Source organism: Heptranchias perlo, chromosome 29 (genome assembly GCF_035084215.1).
Source record: "Heptranchias perlo isolate sHepPer1 chromosome 29, sHepPer1.hap1, whole genome shotgun sequence".
Lineage (NCBI taxonomy): Eukaryota > Metazoa > Chordata > Chondrichthyes > Hexanchiformes > Hexanchidae > Heptranchias > Heptranchias perlo.
In genome coordinates this window covers 9,426,774-9,448,557 of record NC_090353.1, presented here as the reverse complement: position 1 = coordinate 9,448,557, position 21,784 = coordinate 9,426,774, and the positions used below count along the sequence as shown (strand labels likewise).

General features: G+C 43.9%; 1 protein-coding gene across 1 annotated transcript; it reads left to right on the top strand.

Annotated features, from left to right (window-relative positions):
• The first annotated feature begins 659 nt into the window (after positions 1–659).
• On the top strand, positions 660–21,784 carry LOC137299376 (procathepsin L-like). Its single transcript, XM_067968075.1, has 8 exons — positions 660–732; positions 3,042–3,183; positions 5,896–6,018; positions 7,010–7,261; positions 8,997–9,221; positions 13,492–13,657; positions 15,993–16,098; positions 21,386–21,784. The coding sequence occupies exons 2-8, from the start codon at positions 3,052–3,054 to the stop codon at positions 21,483–21,485; spliced, it is 1,104 nt and encodes a 367-aa protein (XP_067824176.1). The 5' UTR covers positions 660–732; positions 3,042–3,051; the 3' UTR covers positions 21,486–21,784.

Below are 21,784 nucleotides of genomic sequence, written 5' to 3'. Positions count from 1 at the left end.
CTCTGGCTGTTCACCCTCCCCCTCCAGAATGTTCTGCAGCCACACAGTGACATCCTTGACCCTGGCACCAGGGAGGCAACGTACCATCCTGGAATCACGTCTGCAGCTGCAGAAACGCCTGTCTATTCCCCTAACTATAGAATCCCCTATCACTACTGCTCTCCTGACCTTTCTCCTCTCCTCTGTACAGCTGAGCCACACATGGTGCTGTGGTCTTGGCTCTGGCTGCACTCCCCATGGGAGCCTTTTCCCTCACCAATATTCGGAATTGAATACTGGTTAGAAAGCGAGATGCCCCGTTGCACAGCGCATGATGTATTAAGAGCACAGCAAGGTTAATGGGCAGGCTATCTGGCATCAGTAGCCCTTAAAGACTCTGAACCAACCTTAAAAGCACCTAGTGCTGACATCAAGATAAAAAGAAAATTAGTCAAAAATTTTTTGAAATAATATAAAGAGGATGTAATGTGAATAATACATTTCAAACCATTGTTTCTTTGTATCCTTGTCAAAGAGGAATTTGATTCTTAAGCAACACCCTGAAAGACATTGAACAATCCCAAAGACATTGAACAATCCCAATTAATTAGTTCATTACTTTCTTCCATTTCCCAATCAATGATGTTGCCAAAGGACTTGAGGGGTGGGTCCTGGAAGGCTGTGTGTGTATATAAAGTGGGAGGACACCAACTGTTTGGTGGAGCTGCATTCAGAGGGCAAAATCACTCTGAGGTGAGTTTGCAAATGCAAGGCCTCTGTCTCATTCCTTCTGATGTTCATTGATGGATTGGGATGGGATGGGATGGGATGGGATGGGATGGGATGGGATGGGATGGGATGGGATGGGATAAGATGCAATGGCATGGGATCTGTACACATTTTGTATGTAGGTCCAGATGAAACAAGGTACAAATTCCATAGTATTTTTAGTTTCAGTATTTTAGCAAGATAGTTTACTTGTTTCAAATCACCAGGTTAATGAACTTCTCCCCTTCTGTGTGTTTTTAATATTTGTTCTCAGGATGTGGGTGACGCTGGCAAGGCTGGCATTTATCGCCCATCCTTGGCTACCTTGAAAAGGTGGTGGTGGGCTTCTATTTGAACTGCTGCAGATCTTATGGTGAAGGTGCTGCCACAATGGTGTTAGCTGGGGAGTTCCAAGATATTGACCCAATGACAAGGGAATGGCGAAATATGTTCAGGACATATATGTGTATGACTTGGAGGGGATGTTGGAGTTGGTGGTGTACCCAAGACATTGCTGCTCTAGTCCTTTTGTGGGGTAGAGGTTGCAGGGCAGAGAATAACTTTGGTAATTTACTACAATGCATCCTGTAGATACTAAATGCTGCAGCCATAGTGCACCGGTGTTGGAGGGGGGTGGTGGATACTGAGTCTAGTAGCAGTGGCACCAATCGAGTGAAATGCTCTGTCCTGAATGATGTTGAACTGCTTGAATGTTGTTGCGGCTGCACACATCCAGGCGAGTGGTGATTATTCCATCACACCTGATTTGAACCTTGTAGATTTTGGACAGGCTCTGAGGGGTGAAGAGGTGAGGCACTTGTCTCAGAGTACCCAGCTTCTGCCCTGTACTTGTAGACAAGGTGTTGATATAGTTGGTCCAGTCCAGCTTCTGGTCAATGGTGTACACTGTAAATGGGCATGTGCGAGCATAAGGAGGGGTTTTATTTTTAAATTCAGGAACCAAGGTGAAGGGACAATTCACATCGGACCACAAGTTTGAAAAAGAATAGGAGGAAAGGGAAGCTAAATCAAGGAGTGGTTGGGTGATGCCAAGCTTGGATTAGACGATCCTGAAGATTGTAGGGGGAAGGGAAGCCCAAGGGAGGTAAGGAGTTCAACAGTTTTGAGACACTGGTAAAAAATGAAGTGGAGGAGGAGATGGTGATGAATCCTAAGGGTAGAAATAACCATTGCCGATGTTATTGTACAAACATTGAATGAACTCACAACAAATTCTTGACTCCACCATATTTTGAAAGACATTAAGCCATTTATTGCAAAGCAGCAGAGAAAGGGATTGGGTATCAGTGCACTCAGTATCCATTCAATAACATCAACAACTGTAATTTCTATCCATTGATTTCAGACAGTGGCAGAGGAGGAGTTGTGTGTAGGGTAGTGTATTTGGAACTTAGGAGGAACAAAGGGGAAGATCGAGGAGAGACTGACCATAATAGTACAATGTCTACAATAAATATGTGTACATTGTGTGTAATTATGTGTAAGTATTTACATTGTATAGAATGTGTACATGTCAGTGCATATATTTATATATATAATAATCAGAACAGACCAATTGTAATACATTTATGGTGAAACAGCACAATCGAGTATTCAGAGGCTGGAGTTCTGTTCGACACACTGGGGTATGATTGGGGTGGGGCTGGAGGACTCTGTTCCCATTGGTTGCAAGTATCCCATTGAATGTCAACCCAGGATTTAGAGAACGGAACTCTCCTCTTTGTCCTTGTCTGGAGTGAGGCACTTTTAAATTCAGTATTGGGATTTTGAGCAATATTATTTAAATAGACTTAATGGGCAGGAGGATTCCAATCCACAGATTATGATCGTGAAGTACTTTTCTGTTCAGTGAAGCCAAGATGCAAAAAAGTGAGAGGAATTGAAAGATGATTGAGCAGAATAATATCTGTGTATCTTTCTCTCCATGTAGAGTAACTTTACACAACAAATCAGTCTCAAGATAAGGGGTCGGCCATTTGGGACCGAGATGAGGAAAAATGTCTTCACTCAGAGGGTTGTGATCTCAGTCGTTGAGTATATTCAAGACTGAGATCGATGGATATTTGGACACTAAGAGAATCAAGGGATATGGGGATGGGGCGGGAAAGTGGAGTTGAGGTAGAAGATCAGCGATGATCTTATTGAATGGCAGAGCAGGCTCGAGGACCGTATAGCCTATTCCTGCTTCTATTTCTTATGTTCTTAACTATTTTCATAGTAATCTATTAATACTGTCCACTCTATGTTTAATGCCATTGGTTTTGCTCCATTAGATTGTCCATCATGAAGTTCTCTTTGTTTGTGGGCTGTGTGGTGGTGTCTGTTCTGGTTGTAGCCTCAGGCTCCACATTTGATTCAACACTGGATGATGACTGGAAGAACTGGAAATCAGAGCATGAGAAGCAGTACACGGAGGTAAAAGGGAATTTGTTCTAGTACAGAACCTGCTCCAAACGTTCACCTCACTCAGGAGTGGAAAGAATTTCCACACACTTGCTAAATTATTGAGAATTCCCACTTCGATTTAACACGGGAACAGTGAATTCCCTGTTGTGTGGAATGGCTATGTGAGGTGAAATTGAAAATACATTGGCACTGAAATTCCATGGGACTTCTCCCAGACTCTGTAACTCCAGTAGGAGACTGGCAGAACTCACAGGGAAACAGCAGAGACTTGGTGTAACTCAGTTTACTGCGGGTTCTGCTGGTCTCCTGCTGAAGTTACCACAGAGATCATAAAAACCCCTAGCAAAGCTTCACTTTTTTTGAAATATATCAACATTGTCACCACACACAGCAATCAGAACATATCTTCCCCCATTAATGGAATACTTAAGAAGTAACAAAAAGGGGTAATGTAGTAGATGTAATATATTTGGATTTTCAAATGGCCTTTCATAAGGTACTTCAATGCAGTCTCATGACTAAGGTCAGAGCATGTGAAGTCAGGGGACAGGTAGCAGAGTGGATAACAAGTCGCCTACAAAACAGAAAACAAAGAGTAGGGGTTAAGTGTAGCTACTCAGATTGGCAAAAGGTGGGAAGTGGCATTCCATAGGGATTGGTGTTGGGACCACTGCTGCTCACAATTTACGTTAATGATTTGAATTTGGGAATTGCAAATTGGGGGATGTAGTTAACACTTGCAGAATTGGCATATAATTGGCAAATGAATTTCAATATAGATAAATGTGAGGTGGTGCATTTTGGTAGGAAGAATAAGGAGGCCACATACTGCTTGGATAATAAGAATCTAAATACGATGTAGGAGCAAAGGTATCTAGGGGTACAGATACACGAATCACTAAAAGCAATGACGCAGATTAATAGGGCCTTGAAAAAGACAAATGAAGCACTGGGGTTCATTTTTAGAGGGATAGAATTGAAAAACAGAGAAGTTATGTTAAATTTGTATAGAACTTTGGTTAGACCACACATGGAGTGCTGGAAAGGAAATAGAGGTATTGGAGAAGTTGCAAAAAAGATTCACAAGGATGATACCAGAGCTGAGAGGATATACTTATCAGGAAAGGCAGAACAGGATGGAGCTCTTTTCTCTATCAAAGAGAAGGCTGAGGGGTGACCTGTCTTTAAGATAATGAAAGGATTTGATAGGTTAGAAAAAATGTTTCCACTTGTGGGGGAGTCCAAAACTAAAGGTCATAAATATAAAATAGTCGCTAATAAACCCAAGAGGGAATTCAGGAGTAATGTCTTTACCCAACGAGTGGTAAGAACATGGAATTCATTACCACAAGGAGTAGTTGAGGCAAAATGCATTGATGCATTTGAGGGGAAGTTAAATAAGCACATGAGGAAGAAAGGAATAGAAGGGTATGCTGATCGGGTTAAATGAAGTATTCACTGTATTTATTAACGACTTAGATGATGGGATAGTGAGCCACATATCCAAGTTTGCTGATGACAAAAAAATAGGCAGAATTGTAAGCAGTGTAGATGGAAGCATAAAATTACAGAGGGACATTAATAGATTAAGTGAATGGGTAAAACTGTGATAAATGGATTTCAATGTAGGCAAGTGTGAGGTCATCCACTTTGGACCTAAAAATGATAGAACAGTCTGCTTTCTAAATGGTGAAAAGCTTGAAACAGTGGAGGTCCAAAGAGACTTAGGGGTCCATGTACATAGATCATTAAAATGTCATGGCCAGGTACAGAAAATAATCAAAAAGGCTAATGGAATGCTGGCCTTTATATCGAGAGGACTAGAATACAAGGGGACAGAAGTTATGCTACAGCTATAGAAAGCCCTGGTTAGACCACACCTGCAGTACTATGTTCTGTTCTGGGCACCGCACCTTAGGAAAGATATATTGGCCTTGGAGGGATTGCAGCATAGATTTACTAGAATGATACCTAGACTCCAAGGGTTAAATTACGAGGAGAGATTGCACGAATTAGGATTGTAATCCCTGGAATTTAGAAGATTAAGGGGTAATTTAATCAAAGTTTTCAAGATATTAAAGGGAACTGATAGGGTAGGTAGAGAGAAGCTATTTCTGCTGGTTGAGGAGTCTAGGACTAGTGGACATCGCCTAAAAATTAGAGCCAGGACTTTCAGGAGTGAAGTTAGGAAACACTTCAAGGCGCAAAGGTTGGTAGAAGTTTGGAACTCTCTTCTGCAAACGGCAGTTGATGCTAGCTCAGTTGTTAATAAATCGGAGATTGATAGATTTTTATTAACCAAAGGTATTTAGGGATATGGGGCTTAGGCGGGTATATGGAGTTAGGTCACAGATCAGCCATAATCTCATTGAATGGCGGAACAGGCTCATGAGGCTAAATGGCCTACTCCTGTTCTTATGTTCCTATGTCGTTCCTCTATTATCCCATTTCTCTGTTGCTCACTCCAAAATATTATGTCCAGGAATAAAGATCTTGCACAGTTGTTCCTACTGTACCTTTAGTGTTGATCTCTCAGACTGAGAGTTCAATCTGGTTTTGAGTTGTGTTTGTGTGTGGGAAGAGGAATGAGTAAACCCTCTCTGATATCGATGAGGGATGGAAACCTGACTGTAAAATATCATTTCACCTTTTGCACAGGGATTTCTAAAGCTACTGATGAAAGGCGCTGGAGCTTGACTTTGCCTTAATGTCATTTTACAGGATGAGGACACCCACAGGAGAATAATTTGGGAAGACAACATGAGATACATCGAACAGCACAACCTGGAACACTCAATGGGGAAGCACACATTTACTGTGGGAATGAATCAGTTTGGAGACCTGGTGTGTACAAAATGTATAATTTGGGGGGCTTTCCTTGGCCCTACCCTCCCCACGGTGATGGACTAAAACCCAACACTGAGATCAATGGAAATTTAGACTCAATGTCATTATTTTTTATCATTAAAATCAATTCAACTGTTGGAAAATTGGTGAGAAACAAATTGGATTGTGAAAGTGAAATAAAGTCTGAATGTGGAATGTTGGATCACAGTTGAAAATGGCAGCTTCTCCCCACCCACCCCATGAGGGCAATGACTCATGGGAGCTAGGTCCACAGACACCCTTGGTTGTCTCAGTCTTTATGTGTGAGCCTCAACAGTTAGTGTGGGCAGGGTAATTGACAATGGGGGGGCATCAAAGCCAAACCTGATCCTTGTGCAACAGCCATTTGCCAGTGCACTGAATTGTGATCAGAAATGAGAATCCTGCCTGACCTTCTCCTCTAAGTCCAACGGCACTGAGGCCGATCGTAGCCCCCAACTGCAGCCCCAGCTGAGATCAGTTAATTAAGCACAGGCTGGTGATGAAACCTGAGACTCAATCAACTCAGTCATCAAGGGGGAATGGCAGCTTATTACCCATTCTCCTCACTAGTGAGGGTGCTCTATAAGATTACAATTACCGTAGAAGATTATCAAATGGTTTCACCTAAAATAAGGGGCATGGGTAATAACTGCTGCCATTTTGATTGTTGTACTGTGGACCAGAGAGATGCTTTATCAGCTTCAAGCTGCCCACCCCCCTTTTTATTGGACTGTGAGGAAATGGATGGACTCATTCCACTATGGGCCGTGTTTTGCTGCATTTCTTCATTTCAATCCAAGATTAGACATGAGTATGGAGTGTGAGCAGTGCTTGATACTCATATCGCTCTTTTTTGATAAACTCAGTGAATGGATGAAAATGTAGCCCTTGGAGGCTATCAACCCTCCTCCTGCTCGTTAATAATCAGTCACTTTATTAATGAATGTCCATGTACTTGACTTTCTAGACCACTGAAGAGTTCAATAAACTCATGAATGGATTCCTCCAAGTCGAAGCTGATAACTCGACTGAAGAAGAAGTTGACAAAGATGATGAATATGATAAAGATGATTTATATATTGAAGATGATGTAGTTGATGGAGATGATGTAGTTGATGGAGATGATGAAGATGATGCAGATGATGAAAGTAATGATGGTGTACAGGGTGTAAATGTCGACTGGCGCACGAAAGGCTATGTTACTCCAGTAAAGAACCAGGTAAAAATAGGAAGGAATCTTTCCAGTGATTATTAAGTGTAAGGTTCTGAGGAAATATTGAAGTTATGACAGGCTTGTAGGAACCTGTAAGGAAGATGCAGCTTTGGCTTTAGCTCGTATTTGCCTGAAACTGTCTCTCCTCGTAACTCAGCGCAGCTGTTCACGTTCGCTGGTTATGGCTAGGCATGAATAATAGACATGGGATATTTAAAACAGAGCTGGAAGTAAAGAAGAAAATACAAGACCAGAAAATAGCGAAAACAGAAGTGAGATGCAAAGCAAGTTCCCAGAAAAAAATCTAGTTTGAAATAAAATGGAACAATCACCAAAGAGGAATTAAAGGAAAATGGACAAAGAGAATAAGGGGGAAACTGGAACAATTTTAAGTTGAAGATAGAGGTAAAAAGGAAAGTGAGGGGAAGGAGAGAGACTGGAGATCTGAGCAGAGAGAAAAAGGTTTGGAGGGTTGAAGGGGACACAACCTGTGATATTTTGCACATGGTACTTGTCTGTACTCAAAATGTTCCCCCTGCCCTGGCCATCCACAGTGTTTATATCACAGCTGTATGCAATTTTTTCCATTTATTATCCATTTAAAGATTTAATGCCTCACTCTCCAACAATTATTAGTTCGATTGTAGGACACTAATGAAGAACTCATAAAGACACTGGTTTAATTCATCTATAAAATGCAATTAGCTCTTAAGCTCAAACAACCTAACAGGTATAAAATTATTAACAGTATTTAAACCTCTTCCTTTACAGTTTCTGACAAAATACACAGATTTGCTTGACTTGCTCTCACTATAAGTGTCTAATAATTTCAACGATTTTAATATAATTCTTTTTCATGTGTTTCTTTGCTTTAATATTTTCAGTTAATTTGTGTTGATTGAGGTGAAGGGTGTTAGTACTGAGGACAGAACACTTTTCTAATTCAGCCACCCACTGCCAAGCACTCCCAGGTCAGGTTCAACTGCAGGAGAGTAAAGCTCCCTCTACTCTGCCCTCAGTGGGCTTAGCAACACCCTCCAATGAACACCCTCAGCTACACCAGTTTGACATTTCCATTTCTCACACCAACCTTCCCCGTGTCTGTCTTTTCTACTTTTTGAACCTAGTGTCGGCGTCAAGCACTCCCCGGTCAGGAACTGCATTGGTTTGATGCACGTTGAAGCTTCCTGTATTCTTCCCCAACAAAATACTTTAACTCTACTCTCAGGTGAACACCTCCTCCTGCACCAGTGTGACATTTCCATTTCCCACCCCAACCATCCTTTTTGACTCTGTGAGTGAGATTGCTAATTTAGCGCCAATTTGTGAGCATTTTTGCACCTTGATCTCATGCTTCTTAAGAAGTGGGTGGAGACTGCCCAATTTCATGTATGACCCTTATAGCCCGCAGAGAGATTATCACCCTATCAGTCTGAGCTGGATTTAAACCTGGGTCACAACCAGCATGCTAACCTACTGTGCCCCTGGCTCCATACCTAGTCCTTCTTATTTAAATTATTCTGCAGTGAATCATGTCTCAGCTCTAAGAAGCAAGAGCACAAGCACGGCCCTCCCAGCTGTGGCACACAGACACTCATTGTTCTCGTGTGTGTCCTATACACCTCACCAAAGAAGATGGAATAACATCAGTGTAAATCTGTACACCTTATAAGAGATGGAAAGAAGATTTTATTTTTATATCAGAATGTTTTTAATATGATTGTATTTCTGTAATTATCAGGGACGCTGTGGCTCGTGCTGGGCTTTTAGTGCGAATGGTGCCCTCGAAGGACAAATGTTTAGGAGAACAAGAAAACTGGTTTCTCTGAGTGAACAGAACCTGGTTGATTGTAGCCGAAGATATGGAACCTATGGATGTAGGGGTGGATGGATGCATCTAGCCTACAGATATGTGATGAGAAACAGAGGCATAAACTCTGCTGCAACTTATCCATACACTGGACGGGTAAATCTCTTTTAAACTTGTTTCCAAGTTGACCAGGTACAATGGGGGTAATTTTAACCCACCAGGGCGGGTGGGGGAGGAAGCAGGTGGGACGTTAAAAAAAAATAAAACAGGAAACACACCTCCAACCTGCCCATTTCCGGTTTAAAGGGAGGAGGGTTGGTGGGGGATGGGCGTGAGTGACCAACCCCTCTCAGTAAGCAGGTCGGTCACTAAAATATTTTAAGGAGGCTGCGTGCCTCCATTTTAACTCAAGTTATATATTTAACTCCTGGGGTCCGGGATTCCCGGAAGATGAAAGGAGGCTGGAAGGGCCGGATCCATGAGGCAAGTGCCTTTACTGCGATGGTAGTGGGCGAGGAGGAGCAGGAGTGCATCCCCCTGGCCCACCAAATGTACCTTTTAAACACCCTGTGATGGGACCCCCGCGATCGGCCGAATCGCCCCTGGATCAGCCGGCACCCCACAGCAATGTCCGACTCCGCCCCCCACCCCGGCATTGTCTGACATCCCCCCTCGCCATGTCCGACATACCCCCATGCAATGTCTGACATCCTCCACTGCGATGTCCGACTTCCCCCACTGCAATGTCCATCCTCCCCCCGTGATATCCGACTTCCCCCCGTGAAGTCCGACTCCCCCTTGCACTGTCCGACCCCCCCCGCGATGTCCGACTCCCCGCCTGCAATGTCCGATGTCCCCCCGTGATGTCCTACTCCCGCCCGCGATTTCCGACTTCCCCCCTCAATGTCCGACTTCCCCCCGCCGCAATGTCCGATTCCCCCCCTGCTATCAAAACCCCGAAGTTCACCAACATTCCCCGACCCCTGTGATCCAAACACCGAAGATCCTGATCTCTCCCCGACTGCTTTCCCGCCTGACAGACAGCCAGCCTGTCAATCTGGCTGGTTATCAGGCATGAAACCTGTTGAAAAAATTTTAAATAGATCCTACCGTCAAAATTGTCAGGACTTGAGGGAAACCCTTAATTCCGAGTTTTCCATCCACAAATCCTAGCCCCCACCCCGCCCCATTCCCTTTCCGCCTCGGAGTTAATAACCAGCCGAATATCTTCACAGCATTCACGGCATTAGTCAGCAGAGCCCAGTCCATAAAATGGATGATCCATCTCGGCCTGCTCCCGATATCCCCACCATCACAGAAGTCAGTCTTCAGCCAATTCGATTCACTCCACCTGATATCAAGAAACGGCTGAGTGCACTGGATACAACAAAGGCTATGGGCCACGACAACATCCCAGCTGTAGTGCTGAAGACTTGTGCTCCAGAACTAGCCGCGCCTCTAGCCAAGCTGTTCCAGGATAGCTACAACACTGGCATCTACCCGACAATGTGGAAAATTGCCCAGGTATGTCCTGTCCGCAAAAAGCAGGATAAATCCAATCCGGCCAATTACTGCCCCTTCTGTCTACTCTCAATCATCAGCAAAATGACGGAAGGTGTTGTCGACAGTGCTATCAAGCGGCACTTACTCACCAATAACCTGCTCACCGATGCTCAGTTTGGGTTCCGCCAGCACCACTCAGCTCTAGACCTCATTACAGCCGTGGTCCAAACATGGACAAAAGAGCTGAATTCCTGAGGTTAGGTGAAAGAGACTGCCCTTGACATCAAGGCAGCATTTGACTGAGTGTGACACCAACGAGCCCTAGTAAAATTGAAGTTAATGGGAATCAGGGGGAAAACTCTCCAATGGCTGGAATCATACCTAGCACAAAGGAAGATGGTGGTGGTTGTTGGAGGCCAATCATCTCAGCCCCAGGACATTGCTGCCGGAGTTCCTCAGGGCAGTCTTCTCGGCCCAACCGTCCTCAGCTGCTTCATCAATGACCTTCCCTCCATCATAAGGTCAGAAATGGGGATGTTCGCTGATGATTGCACATTGTTCAGTTCCATTCACAACCCCTCAGAAAATGAAGCAGTCCGAGCCCGCATGCAGCAAAACTTGGACAACATCCAGGCTTGGGCTGATAAGTGGCAAGTAACATTCGCAGCAGACAAGTGCCAGGCAATGACCATCTCCAACAAGAGAGAGTCTAACCACCTCCCCTTGACATTCAACGGCATTACCATCGCCGAATCCCCCACCATCAATATCTTGGGGGTCACCATTGACCAGAAACTTAACTGGACCAGCCATATAAATACTGTGGCTAAAAGAGCAGGTCAGAGGCCGGGTATTCTGCGGCGAGTGACTCACCTCCTGACTCCCCAAAGCCTTTCCACCATCTACAAGGCACAAGTCAGGAGTGTGATGGAATACTTTCCACTTGCCTGGATGAGTGCAGCTCCAACAACACTCAAGAAGCTCGACACCATCCAGGACAAAGCAGCCCGCTTGATTGGCACTCCATCCACCACCCTAAACATTCACTCCCTTCACCACCGGCGCACAGTGGCTGCAGTGTGTACTATCCACAGGATGCAATGCAGCAACTCACCAAGACTTCATCGACAGCACCTCCCAAACCCATGACCTCTACCACCTAGAAGGACAAGGGCAGCAGGCACATTGGAACAACACCACCTGCACGTTCCCCTCCAAGTCACACACCATCCCGACTTGGAAATATATTGCCATTCCTTCATCGTCACTGGTTCAAGATCCTGGAACTCCCTACCTAACAGCACTGTGGGAGAACCTTCAACACACAGACTGCAGCGGTTCAAGAAGGCAGCTCATCACCATCTTCTCAAGGGCAATTAGGGATGGGCAATAAATGCTGACCTTGCCAGCGATGCCCACATCCCATGAACAAATAAAAAAAAAGAATATCAGCTGACGCCCTACTTTGGATCAATTCTTCCCTTGGGAATCTGCTCCCAGGCTTCTGCCAATGCCACTGTACAACCAGGATGTGAAGATGCCGGTGATGGACTGGGGTGGACAAATGTAAGGAATCTTGCAACACCAGGTTATAGTCCAACAATTTTATTTTAAAATCACAAGCTTTCGGAGATTATCCCCTTCGTGATAATCCCCTTCATGATAAGGGGATAATCTCCGAAAGCTTGTGATTTTAAAATAAAATTGTTGGACTATAACTTGGTGTTGTAAGATTCCTTACAACTGTACAACCAGCACTTGGAAGAGTGCGAAAGTGTTGCCTTTCAGGAAGGGGCTAGCTCTCCCTTTCATTTCCCCCCTTATATTGTATGGGTTTATCAAATCTCAACTCAACACCTCCCTCTGTCATACAATTCGGATGAGGAGTTGAGAGCGTTTAAGTTCATATATATTACCCTATTGCTCATCATTCTGTGACCCAGAGTGTTGGTGTGCCAGTGAGCTGAGACAACACATCATCTGCCATGTTCTATGCTTGATCTGTGGAACTTTCAACATCACCCAGTACAACGGTTACCACAGCAACATAGGGATGTAGAGGACTGGAAGATCAGGACTAGAAAAGATTCTTTTCGTCCGTCTGGCTCTCCCATCCAGTCCATTTGGCTGGTCAGTTACTCAAATATAGGTAGCGTCTTTTAAAGCACGAAAGAAACAGTTTAAGTCTGTGGCGTGGCCTGTGTGCAAGATATTAATGTTTGGTGGGAAGGTTCAAATTTGGGGTGTCAGCTGTTTGAAAGGACAGCCTATGTGAAAGTATGATCATTTGATAGAGAAATATACACTTTAGGAATGCAATTTAAGCTGCAACTTGATAAGTTCAAAGTTTTGAATATTGGGTTGGGATTGAGAACCTACTTGTTTTAAAACTATTCTTAGGTGATTATTTGTGTAAATTGCCTTTGGTGCTGATGCTGTTTCTGTCTGCTGCCACTGTTGGAGAGGAGACCTGAGACCACAACTACAAGGCAGACTTTGAGATCAGCGTGCTACCTCGCACTGTGCTGTCCCCTGACTCACCCTTTCATCTGCCTAAGAAGCAACTGAATGAGAGCAATCGCCTCTCTATATATAACATGCATCAATAATCTGTTGATTGCGCTTCCCTTTGCTTTGAATCCACTCTGTGCTTTAGGAGCTACACCAACTGGTGAGAAGGAAACTGAGAAGCACACTGGCCAAAATCTTCCCACCAGTGGGCAAGAAGGAGATGCTTCAATAGTTTCTATGTTCATAGTTGTTCCCTTTCCATTTGAACATGGTAACAATGGTTATTTCATCAATGCAGCATCTTTAAGGTCCAAGGGGCTGTTAAAGACCCCGCAAAGATATCGCTGGTAATTGGAAAAGCATCACATGGTATTAATGAACTTTAACTTTTAACATTTTCTTTATCACTTAGGACGGACGCTGCAGGTTTAAGGGGAATAGTGTTGCTGCCACCTGCACGAGTTACCGATTTGTCCGAAGAAACTGCGAACCTTGTTTAGCAAGAGCAGTGAAATATATTGGACCCATAGCTGTTGCCATTGACGCAGGTCACAGGTCCTTCCAGCTTTATCGAAATGGTAAGACACAGAAGCTATGGATGATATGCATAAATAAGCCTATCAACCTATTCTATATAAAATATTAAAAATTTTACATCTGCGCACACTTCCTCTGTCAACTTTTTTTTCATTATCAATTCTTTTTCAACATCGATAATAGAAACTGCCACACAACTACACCTCCTCCAAGTCCTACCACACCCTGGCACATGCTTTCCAGTGCTGTCAAACACCACAACTCCATCCCAGTGATCCCATATCCCACAAGATCCCCACCCCCACCCCCACATAGGTCTCAGCATCTCCCCCACCCTCCCTGATATTCCCATACCCCATGACCCACACTCTCAATTGTCCCACACCTTGACTGCCCAGTGTTCTCACACTCAGGACCAGCACCCTGATGCCAACATCACAACCCAACATCACCTTCCCAGCACTGCCACAACACAGAAACCCCGCTCTACTCCTACAACAAACCACTGCCATCCCACTTCTACCTGAGTTCGAGACCCTCCTGTCACTATTGTCTTACCCTGCCCTACTCCCATTCCTCCCACACCTCGATTCCCCCCAGTGGGACTATGTGCAGGACCTGTAATCTACCTGTACCCTGGAACATCTTCCTACTGTCTTCTGTATTCCAGGATTTGAAGGTAAGAGATAAAATTAACTATGTACATCAATTAATATATGGTAACAATCTTCAGTAAGATGATGACTACATATTTTATCAAACCAAAGCTTAGGATATAAATCACAATCAAAATTAATTGAACATTAAACAGGTAAATGTACAGTATTGAGTACAAACATCGAAGTATTGTGGTTCCAATCTGTGTCCCTGTGATCCTAGAAACACAATAGCTCACTTCTTAAGTGGTGAAACACTAACACTTCGGATCAAGCTCAGTCTCCCTGTTGCCTTCTAACTTCCTGACTGACTTTTACATAAGAACATAAGAACATAAGAAATAGGAGCAGGAGTAGGCCAATCGGCCCCTCGAGCCTGCTCCGCCATTCAATAAGATCATGGCTGATCTGATCCTAACCTCAAATCTAAATTCATGTCCAATTTCTTGCCCGCTCCCCATAACCCCTAATTCCCTTTACTTCTAGGAAACTGTCGATTTCCATTTTAAATTTATTTAATGATGTAGCTAAAGGTAAAGTCAGTCTCAAATGTATCATTCAACATCCTTTTGTAGATATAATGAACAAAGGGCATTAGACAACTGTATCTCCCATAATTACATTAGGTAAACAACCATTCACGGATTACCAATTACACAGAATGTTCATTTACAAAAATACATCTGCCATTACAGGTCGGTTCGAAGACACCTCTCAGTCTGTCTGTCTGAATTTGACCAACATGTCAGGCTGACCAAAGTGAATAGAATGACATCTAAGCAGAAAGATGTCAAGAAATGCTTTATTGAACAATGCATTGAGTGGCCCTTTTGCATTCCAGCGTGTAATGTAACTTGTAGAAACTGATATTGACCAAAGAATCCAAAAAATAATTTTTAAAAAACAGAAAGCTTGGTTATTGTCGCATGAATTTACAGGAAGTGCATGCTATGTGCAGGAGTTTTAACAGATTTCTAGTAAATTGTCCTTGGTACTGTCCATGGTCAGTTGAAGAACAGAAGTTTCTTTTTTTCTGAGATGTGATGGAGTTGAGAGTTTCAGGAAGTTGCTCCACCAAACCACCTATTGGCCAGAGCTCGCAACTACATTGTGATGGTTGACTGCAAATCTGAATGGGAAATGTGGGCAATCGTAAATATTGACACAAAATTATGACTAAAAATTATGACAACAGGAAGTGTGCACCCTACACATGATTTTTAATATACCAGTCAATAAACATGGTGAATCGAGTCTAAGTGTAGTCTTCAGTTGAAGTGGGGTTAAAGTTGTCTATGCTGTTCTTAACTTTGTTTGATACTTTGATTTTATACTATTATTTGTAGTTAATTAGCAAAGTTTGAGCAATTTTGAAATTAGAGTTGGTTGGAGAGCAGGACTTTCTCCACAGCACAGGCCGAGGGGCTGGGAGATGCAAACCTGAGGTGCTGCCGCACCACTGCTGGTGGGAGGGTGTAATTACAGCACGACCAGTTTATATGGACATTTTCCATTATCAAGATGGACATTGGGATTTTCACAGAAAAAGTCAACAAAAGTGACAAAAATATGACAACAGGGTTTGTAAACAAGACCGTAGACTGGAAGATAATTGGAGCGAGAAAAATGACAGAGCAAATATCTGTGGGAAGGGACTAATGGTGACGTTAATTGTACATTTTACAATTATATCATATTAAGAATAAGTGTCTGCTTACAGGAATCTACTACGACCAAAATTGCAACCGTCGGAGGCTGAACCATGCAGTGCTGGTGGTTGGATATGGACGTAGTGGTAGACGTAATTATTGGATTGTTAAAAACAGGTACGTACTTTAAAAAATGAATTACAACTGATCACAGCTGGGGCAATGGCAGGGACATTGCATTTGGTCTCGGTGTTCCTGGGGTAGGAGGACAAATCTGCCAAAATTCCCACTGCTGATTACTATCCAGAGGCACTGGAGAAGGTGCATAAAAGATTCACAAGGATGAAACCAGAACTGAGAGGATATACTTATCAGAAAAGGTTGAACAGGCTGGTGCTCCTTTCTCTGGAAAGACGAAGGTTGAGGGGTGATCTGATAGAGGTCATTAAGGTTATGAATGAGTTTGATAGAGTAGATGTAGAGAAAATGTTTCCACTTGTGGGGAAGTCCAAAACTAGAGGTCACAAATATAAGATGGTTGTTAATAAATTCAATATGGAATTCACGAGAAACTTCTTTACTCAAAGAGTGGTAAGAATGTGAAACGCGCTACCACAAAGAGCAGCTGAGGTGAATAGCATAGGTGCATTTCCATTTCTGGCCTCTTGCCCATCCCCGATGTTAATCGCTCCACCATTGGCAGCCGTGCCATCAGCTGCCTAGGTCCTAAGCTCTGGAATTCCCTCCTGAAACCTTACCATCTCTCTACCTCTCTCTCCTCATTTAAGACGCTCCTTAAAACTTACCTCTTTGACCAAGCTTTTGGTCATCTGTCCTAATGTGTGGCTCAGTGTCAAATTTTGCTTCATAACACTCCTGTGAAATACCTTGGGACTTTTTACTATGTTAAAGGTGCGATATAAATTCCAGTTGTTTTGTTGTGGTTAAGGGGAAGCTAGATCAGCTCATGAGAAAGAAAGGAATAGAAGGTGGGAGGAGGCTTCTGTGTACATAAACATTGACATAGACCAGTTGGGCTGAATGGCCTGTTTCTGTGCTGTAGACTTTATGTGGGTTGGGGGTGGGTGGGCAGTAAAAATAGTTGATTTTTGGAGCGAGATTGCACCCACTTCCGAGTTTAACCCAGGCACGTTTGGATGCGCACTTACAACAGAAACCCGGAAGCCCCATCCCCACTTAAAACCGGTGTGCCAAAACTTAAAGGGGCAATGTATCTCATCATGATAGGTGAGGCACTTAATTTTTTGTGTATTAGAAATGTCAAACAAATTTAACCTTTTCTGTTCGGGTTTCCTATTGCTTCTGATTCACATCAGGTAAAAGCAGGCAGGTAGGGCCAGATCCATGAGGTGAGAGAGTGCCTTTATTGCACTGCTTGTGGGCCCGGAGGAGCAGGAATGCTTCTTCCAGGCCCAACAAGCTCACCTGGCGCGACAGGACCCCATGATCGGCTGAACCTCATTCCCCTCCAATAGTGGACCCATCCCCCATGGTGGACACCCCTCTCAATGTTGGATCGCCTCACTGATTTTGGACCCCTCCCAATGCTGAAACCCCACCCCCCGCCCGATGCTGGACCCCCCCACCACCAATGCTGGAACCCCCCCACCAACGCTGGACACCCCCCAATGGTGGACCCCCCGATCTTCTCCAAGGACCACTCACTGTCATCCACGGTCCCCCACCTCACCCCACCACCCCTCCAATTTCTTCCATGGCTCACAATCTCTCGCTCCCTCCCACCCACCTCTCTGATTTGTGGCTCCTTTCCCTCCCGACAGGCAGCCAGCCTGTCAATCTGGCTGCCTGGGAAACCCAGAAGCACAAGTACCTACCTGCATTTGAGTTGCGATCGCAGATTGCAACACATTCATTTGGCTTCCGGGTTCGCCACACGAATATCTACGGATGCGCTGGGTTCCTGGCTCCGGGCTAAAATCATGCCCATTGCATCTATGTATCTATGTAACTAACAACTGGAAATGTGTTTGTGTGGATGTGAAGGGTTGATGGCAGAGTTGGGTGAGGTGGATGAGATCAGGGTTCGCTGAGGTGGTAGAATGGCACATGTAATATATTTGGATTTTCAAAAGGCCTTTGATAGGGTATCGCATATCAGACACATGCCTAAGGTCAGAGCATGTGGAGACAGGGACAAATGGCAGAATAGATAGCAAGCTGGCTACAAAACAGAAAACAAAGAGTAGGGGTTAAAGGTAGTTACTCAGACTGGCAAATGTTGCGAAGTGGTGTTCCACAAGGATCGGTGCTGAGACCACTGTTGTTCACCATTTACATAAACGATTTGGACTCGGGAATCGGAAGTAGAATTTGCGAACTATACCAAATTGGGGGTATATTTAATACTGAGGAGGACTGCGAGAAAATACAGGACGACATCAATAAACTCGCAGAATTGGCGTGTAATTGGCAAATCAATTTCAATATAGATAAGTAGTACATTTTGGAAGGAAGAATAAGAGTCCACATACTGCTTGCATAAAAGTCAAGTCGGGTAGAGGAACATAGGGATCTGGGGGTACAGATACACAAATCACTAAAAGTAGCGACACAGGTTAAAAAAGCAATCCAAGCACTGGGGTTCATTTCCGGAGGGATAGAATTGAAAAGCAGAGAAGTTATGTTGAACTTCTATAGAACCTTGGTTAGACCACAATTGGAGTGCTGTGAACAGTTCTGTTCTCCATATTATAGAAAGGATATGGCGGCACTGGAGAAGGTACAAAAGAGATTTAATCGGATGATACCAGAACTGAGAGGTTATACCTATCAGGAAAGATTGAGCTCGCTGAGGCTCTTTTCTCTAGAAAAGAGAAGACTGAGGGGTGACCAGATAGAGGTCTTTAAGATTATGAAATGGTTTGATAAGGTAGACGTAGAGAAGCTGTTTCCATGTGCGGAGGAGACCAGAACTTGGGACCATAAATATAAGATAGTCACTAATAAATCCAATAGGGAATTCAGGAGAAAATTCTTTACCCAGAGAGTGGTTAGAATGTGGAACTCACTACCGCAAGGAGTAGTTGAGGCGACTAGCATAGATGCATTAAAGAGAGATAAGGTGGTAAAGAAGGCATATGGGATACTTGCCTTTATTAGCCGAGGCATAGAATATAAGAGCAAGGAGGTTGTGATGGAGCTGTATAAAACACTGGTTAGGCCACAGCTGGAGTACCTTGTGCAGTTCTGGTCTCCACACTACAGGAAGGATGTGATCGCTTTGGAGAGGGTGCAGAGGAGATTCACCAGGATGTTACCAGGGCTGGAGCGCTTCAGCTATGAAGAGAGACTGGGAAGATTGGGTTTGTTTTCCTTGGAGCAGAGGAGGCTGAGGGGGGACATGATTGAGGTGTACAAAATTATGAGGGGCACAGATAGGATGGATACGAAGGTGCTTTTTCCCTTCGTTGAGGGTTCTATAACAAGGGGACATAGATTCAAGGTAAAAGGCGGGAGGCTTAGAGGGGATTTGAGAAAGAACTTTTTCACTCAGAGGGTGGTTGGAGTCTGGAACTCACTGCCTGAAAGGGTTGTGGAGGCAGGAACCCTCACAACATTCAAGAAGCATTTGGATGAGCACTTGAAATGCCATAGCATACAAGGCTACGGACCAAATGCTGGAATATGGGATTAGAGTAGACAGGGCTTGATGGCCGGCGCGGACACGATGGGCCGAAGGGCCTCTATCCGTGCTGTATAACTCTATGACTCTATGACATGAGGGAGAAAGGAATAGAAGGATATGCTGTTCGGGTTGGATGAAGTAGGGAGGAGGAGGCTCATGTTCAGCATAATCACCTGCATAGACCAGTTGGGTCGAATGGCCTGCTTCTGTGCTGTAAATTCCATGTAATCAGAATGGTTGGGTGAGGTGGATAATATCAGGGTTCGATGGGGTGGTGCCAGGGTGGGTAGAACATGGAGTTGTAATGGATAAAACAGATTTTTAAACAAACACTGAAATGGATGGGGAAAATGGCTAAGTGCTGTAGATGCTGGAAATCTGAAATGAAAACTGAAAATTCTGGAAACCCTCAGGGGATTAGGCAGCATCTGTGGGGAGCGGAAGGTAGAGTTAATGTTTTAAGTCGATGCCCTTACGTCAGAACCCAACAATACATGGATTGCTGGAGCGTGGGGCCACATCCATTTTGCATCAAAGACAGGAAGTCTCCGTGCCCCAAGGAAAGAAATTCTAGAAAGAAGCCAGACACCCCCTTCTACTTACAGAGGGGAAAATCAGGGTACAAATATAGAAACGTAGGAACAGGAGCATGCCATTCTGCCCCTCGAGCTGAATTTAGATCGTGACTGATCTGTACCTCAACTCCATTTACCCGCCTAGATACCCTTACCCAACAAAAATCTATCAATCTCTGTCTTGAAAATTTCAATTGACTCAGTATCCACAGTCCTTTGGGGAGCAAGTTCCAGATTTCCACTACCCTTTGTGTGAAAAATGCTTCCTGATTTCCCTCCTAAATGGCCTAACTCTAATTTTAAGGTGATGCCCTCTTATTCTGGATTCCCTCCCAGAGGAGATGATTTCTCTGTCGGCACCCTATTGAATTAAAGTAACCCTAACCAACTCCCATACACCTTTCAATAATGGGTACAAGAAAGTTATTGGCAGAGATCTGACACAGCACCAAACCATGTTGTAGCACTTCATACCACCTATCATTTTTGAAGAGGAAAATTACGAGCTGTTCTTGCAATTACTCAATGCTTTGGGCTGTAGAACTCTGATAACATTTGGAAGCAAGTCGTTAGGATGTAACATCCTAAGAGGGCAGGATACAAGCATACAAAAAAGGACAGGATAAGACCAGCTGGTCCATTAAACCTGTCCCATCCTGACATGATGTAACCTACATGCACCATCAACTCCCTCCACAGTCACACAATCTCCTTCGAGAGGCAATCTTAGGACGATGTCAGTAAAAACTCTGGGAAATTCTTCTCCCCATAAGGCAATTAGGCAAGCTCCAGGACACCACGGTGACTGAAATCACGAGTCCCCACTAACCCACCTACCTTCCATTGCTCAAGATGTCCTCCTCTCACAGGATCTCATCCAACTCCCTTTTGAAGGCCTGTAGTGAATCCACACTCACCGCACAGACTGGCAACTTATTTCAGAGGTCAAAAAGAAAAGAAGTACTTCCTGTCACCTAACCTTACTTTATGTTTTCACAACTCGTACTGATGTAGTCTAGTTCTGCCCAGCGAACTAGCTCAAATAACCCATGTGCTTGGACAGAATCCAATCCCTCCATTATTTTAAAGATCTCAATCATATCCTCTCGAAATCTTCGCTTTTCATACTATCATTATTTTCCAGAATAAAAAGCCCCAGTTCTCCAAGCCTGTCACTTGAACTGAACTGTGATGTTAACATCATATTTTTGTTTTTTTTCAGTTGGGGAAGACGTTGGGGCTTAAACGGTTACATCAACATGGCTAAGGACATGAGGAATCACTGTGGAATTGCCAGCTACTCAGTCTTTCCAATAGTGTAAGGGCTCACGTGTTCAACCAGAGCTTCCTGGAACTCCACCCAAAAGAATGGTGGAAATGCTTCTGCTGACGCTTACTCATTCTACACCATTGCTTTAACTGTCTGCTGCAATTTTTAAAGTGTGGGCAGTGGAATGATAATAAATTCTACGTATATCTATGGTTTAGCATAAAGGCCAATCCTATTGTGTATTTGATCTATGTAGTCACAGTAATGTACTAATGATCTGAGTGACTACATTATCTAACACGTGTAGAGACCTGTAATGCCGAGCAATACAATAAACGCTACCAGCGATCA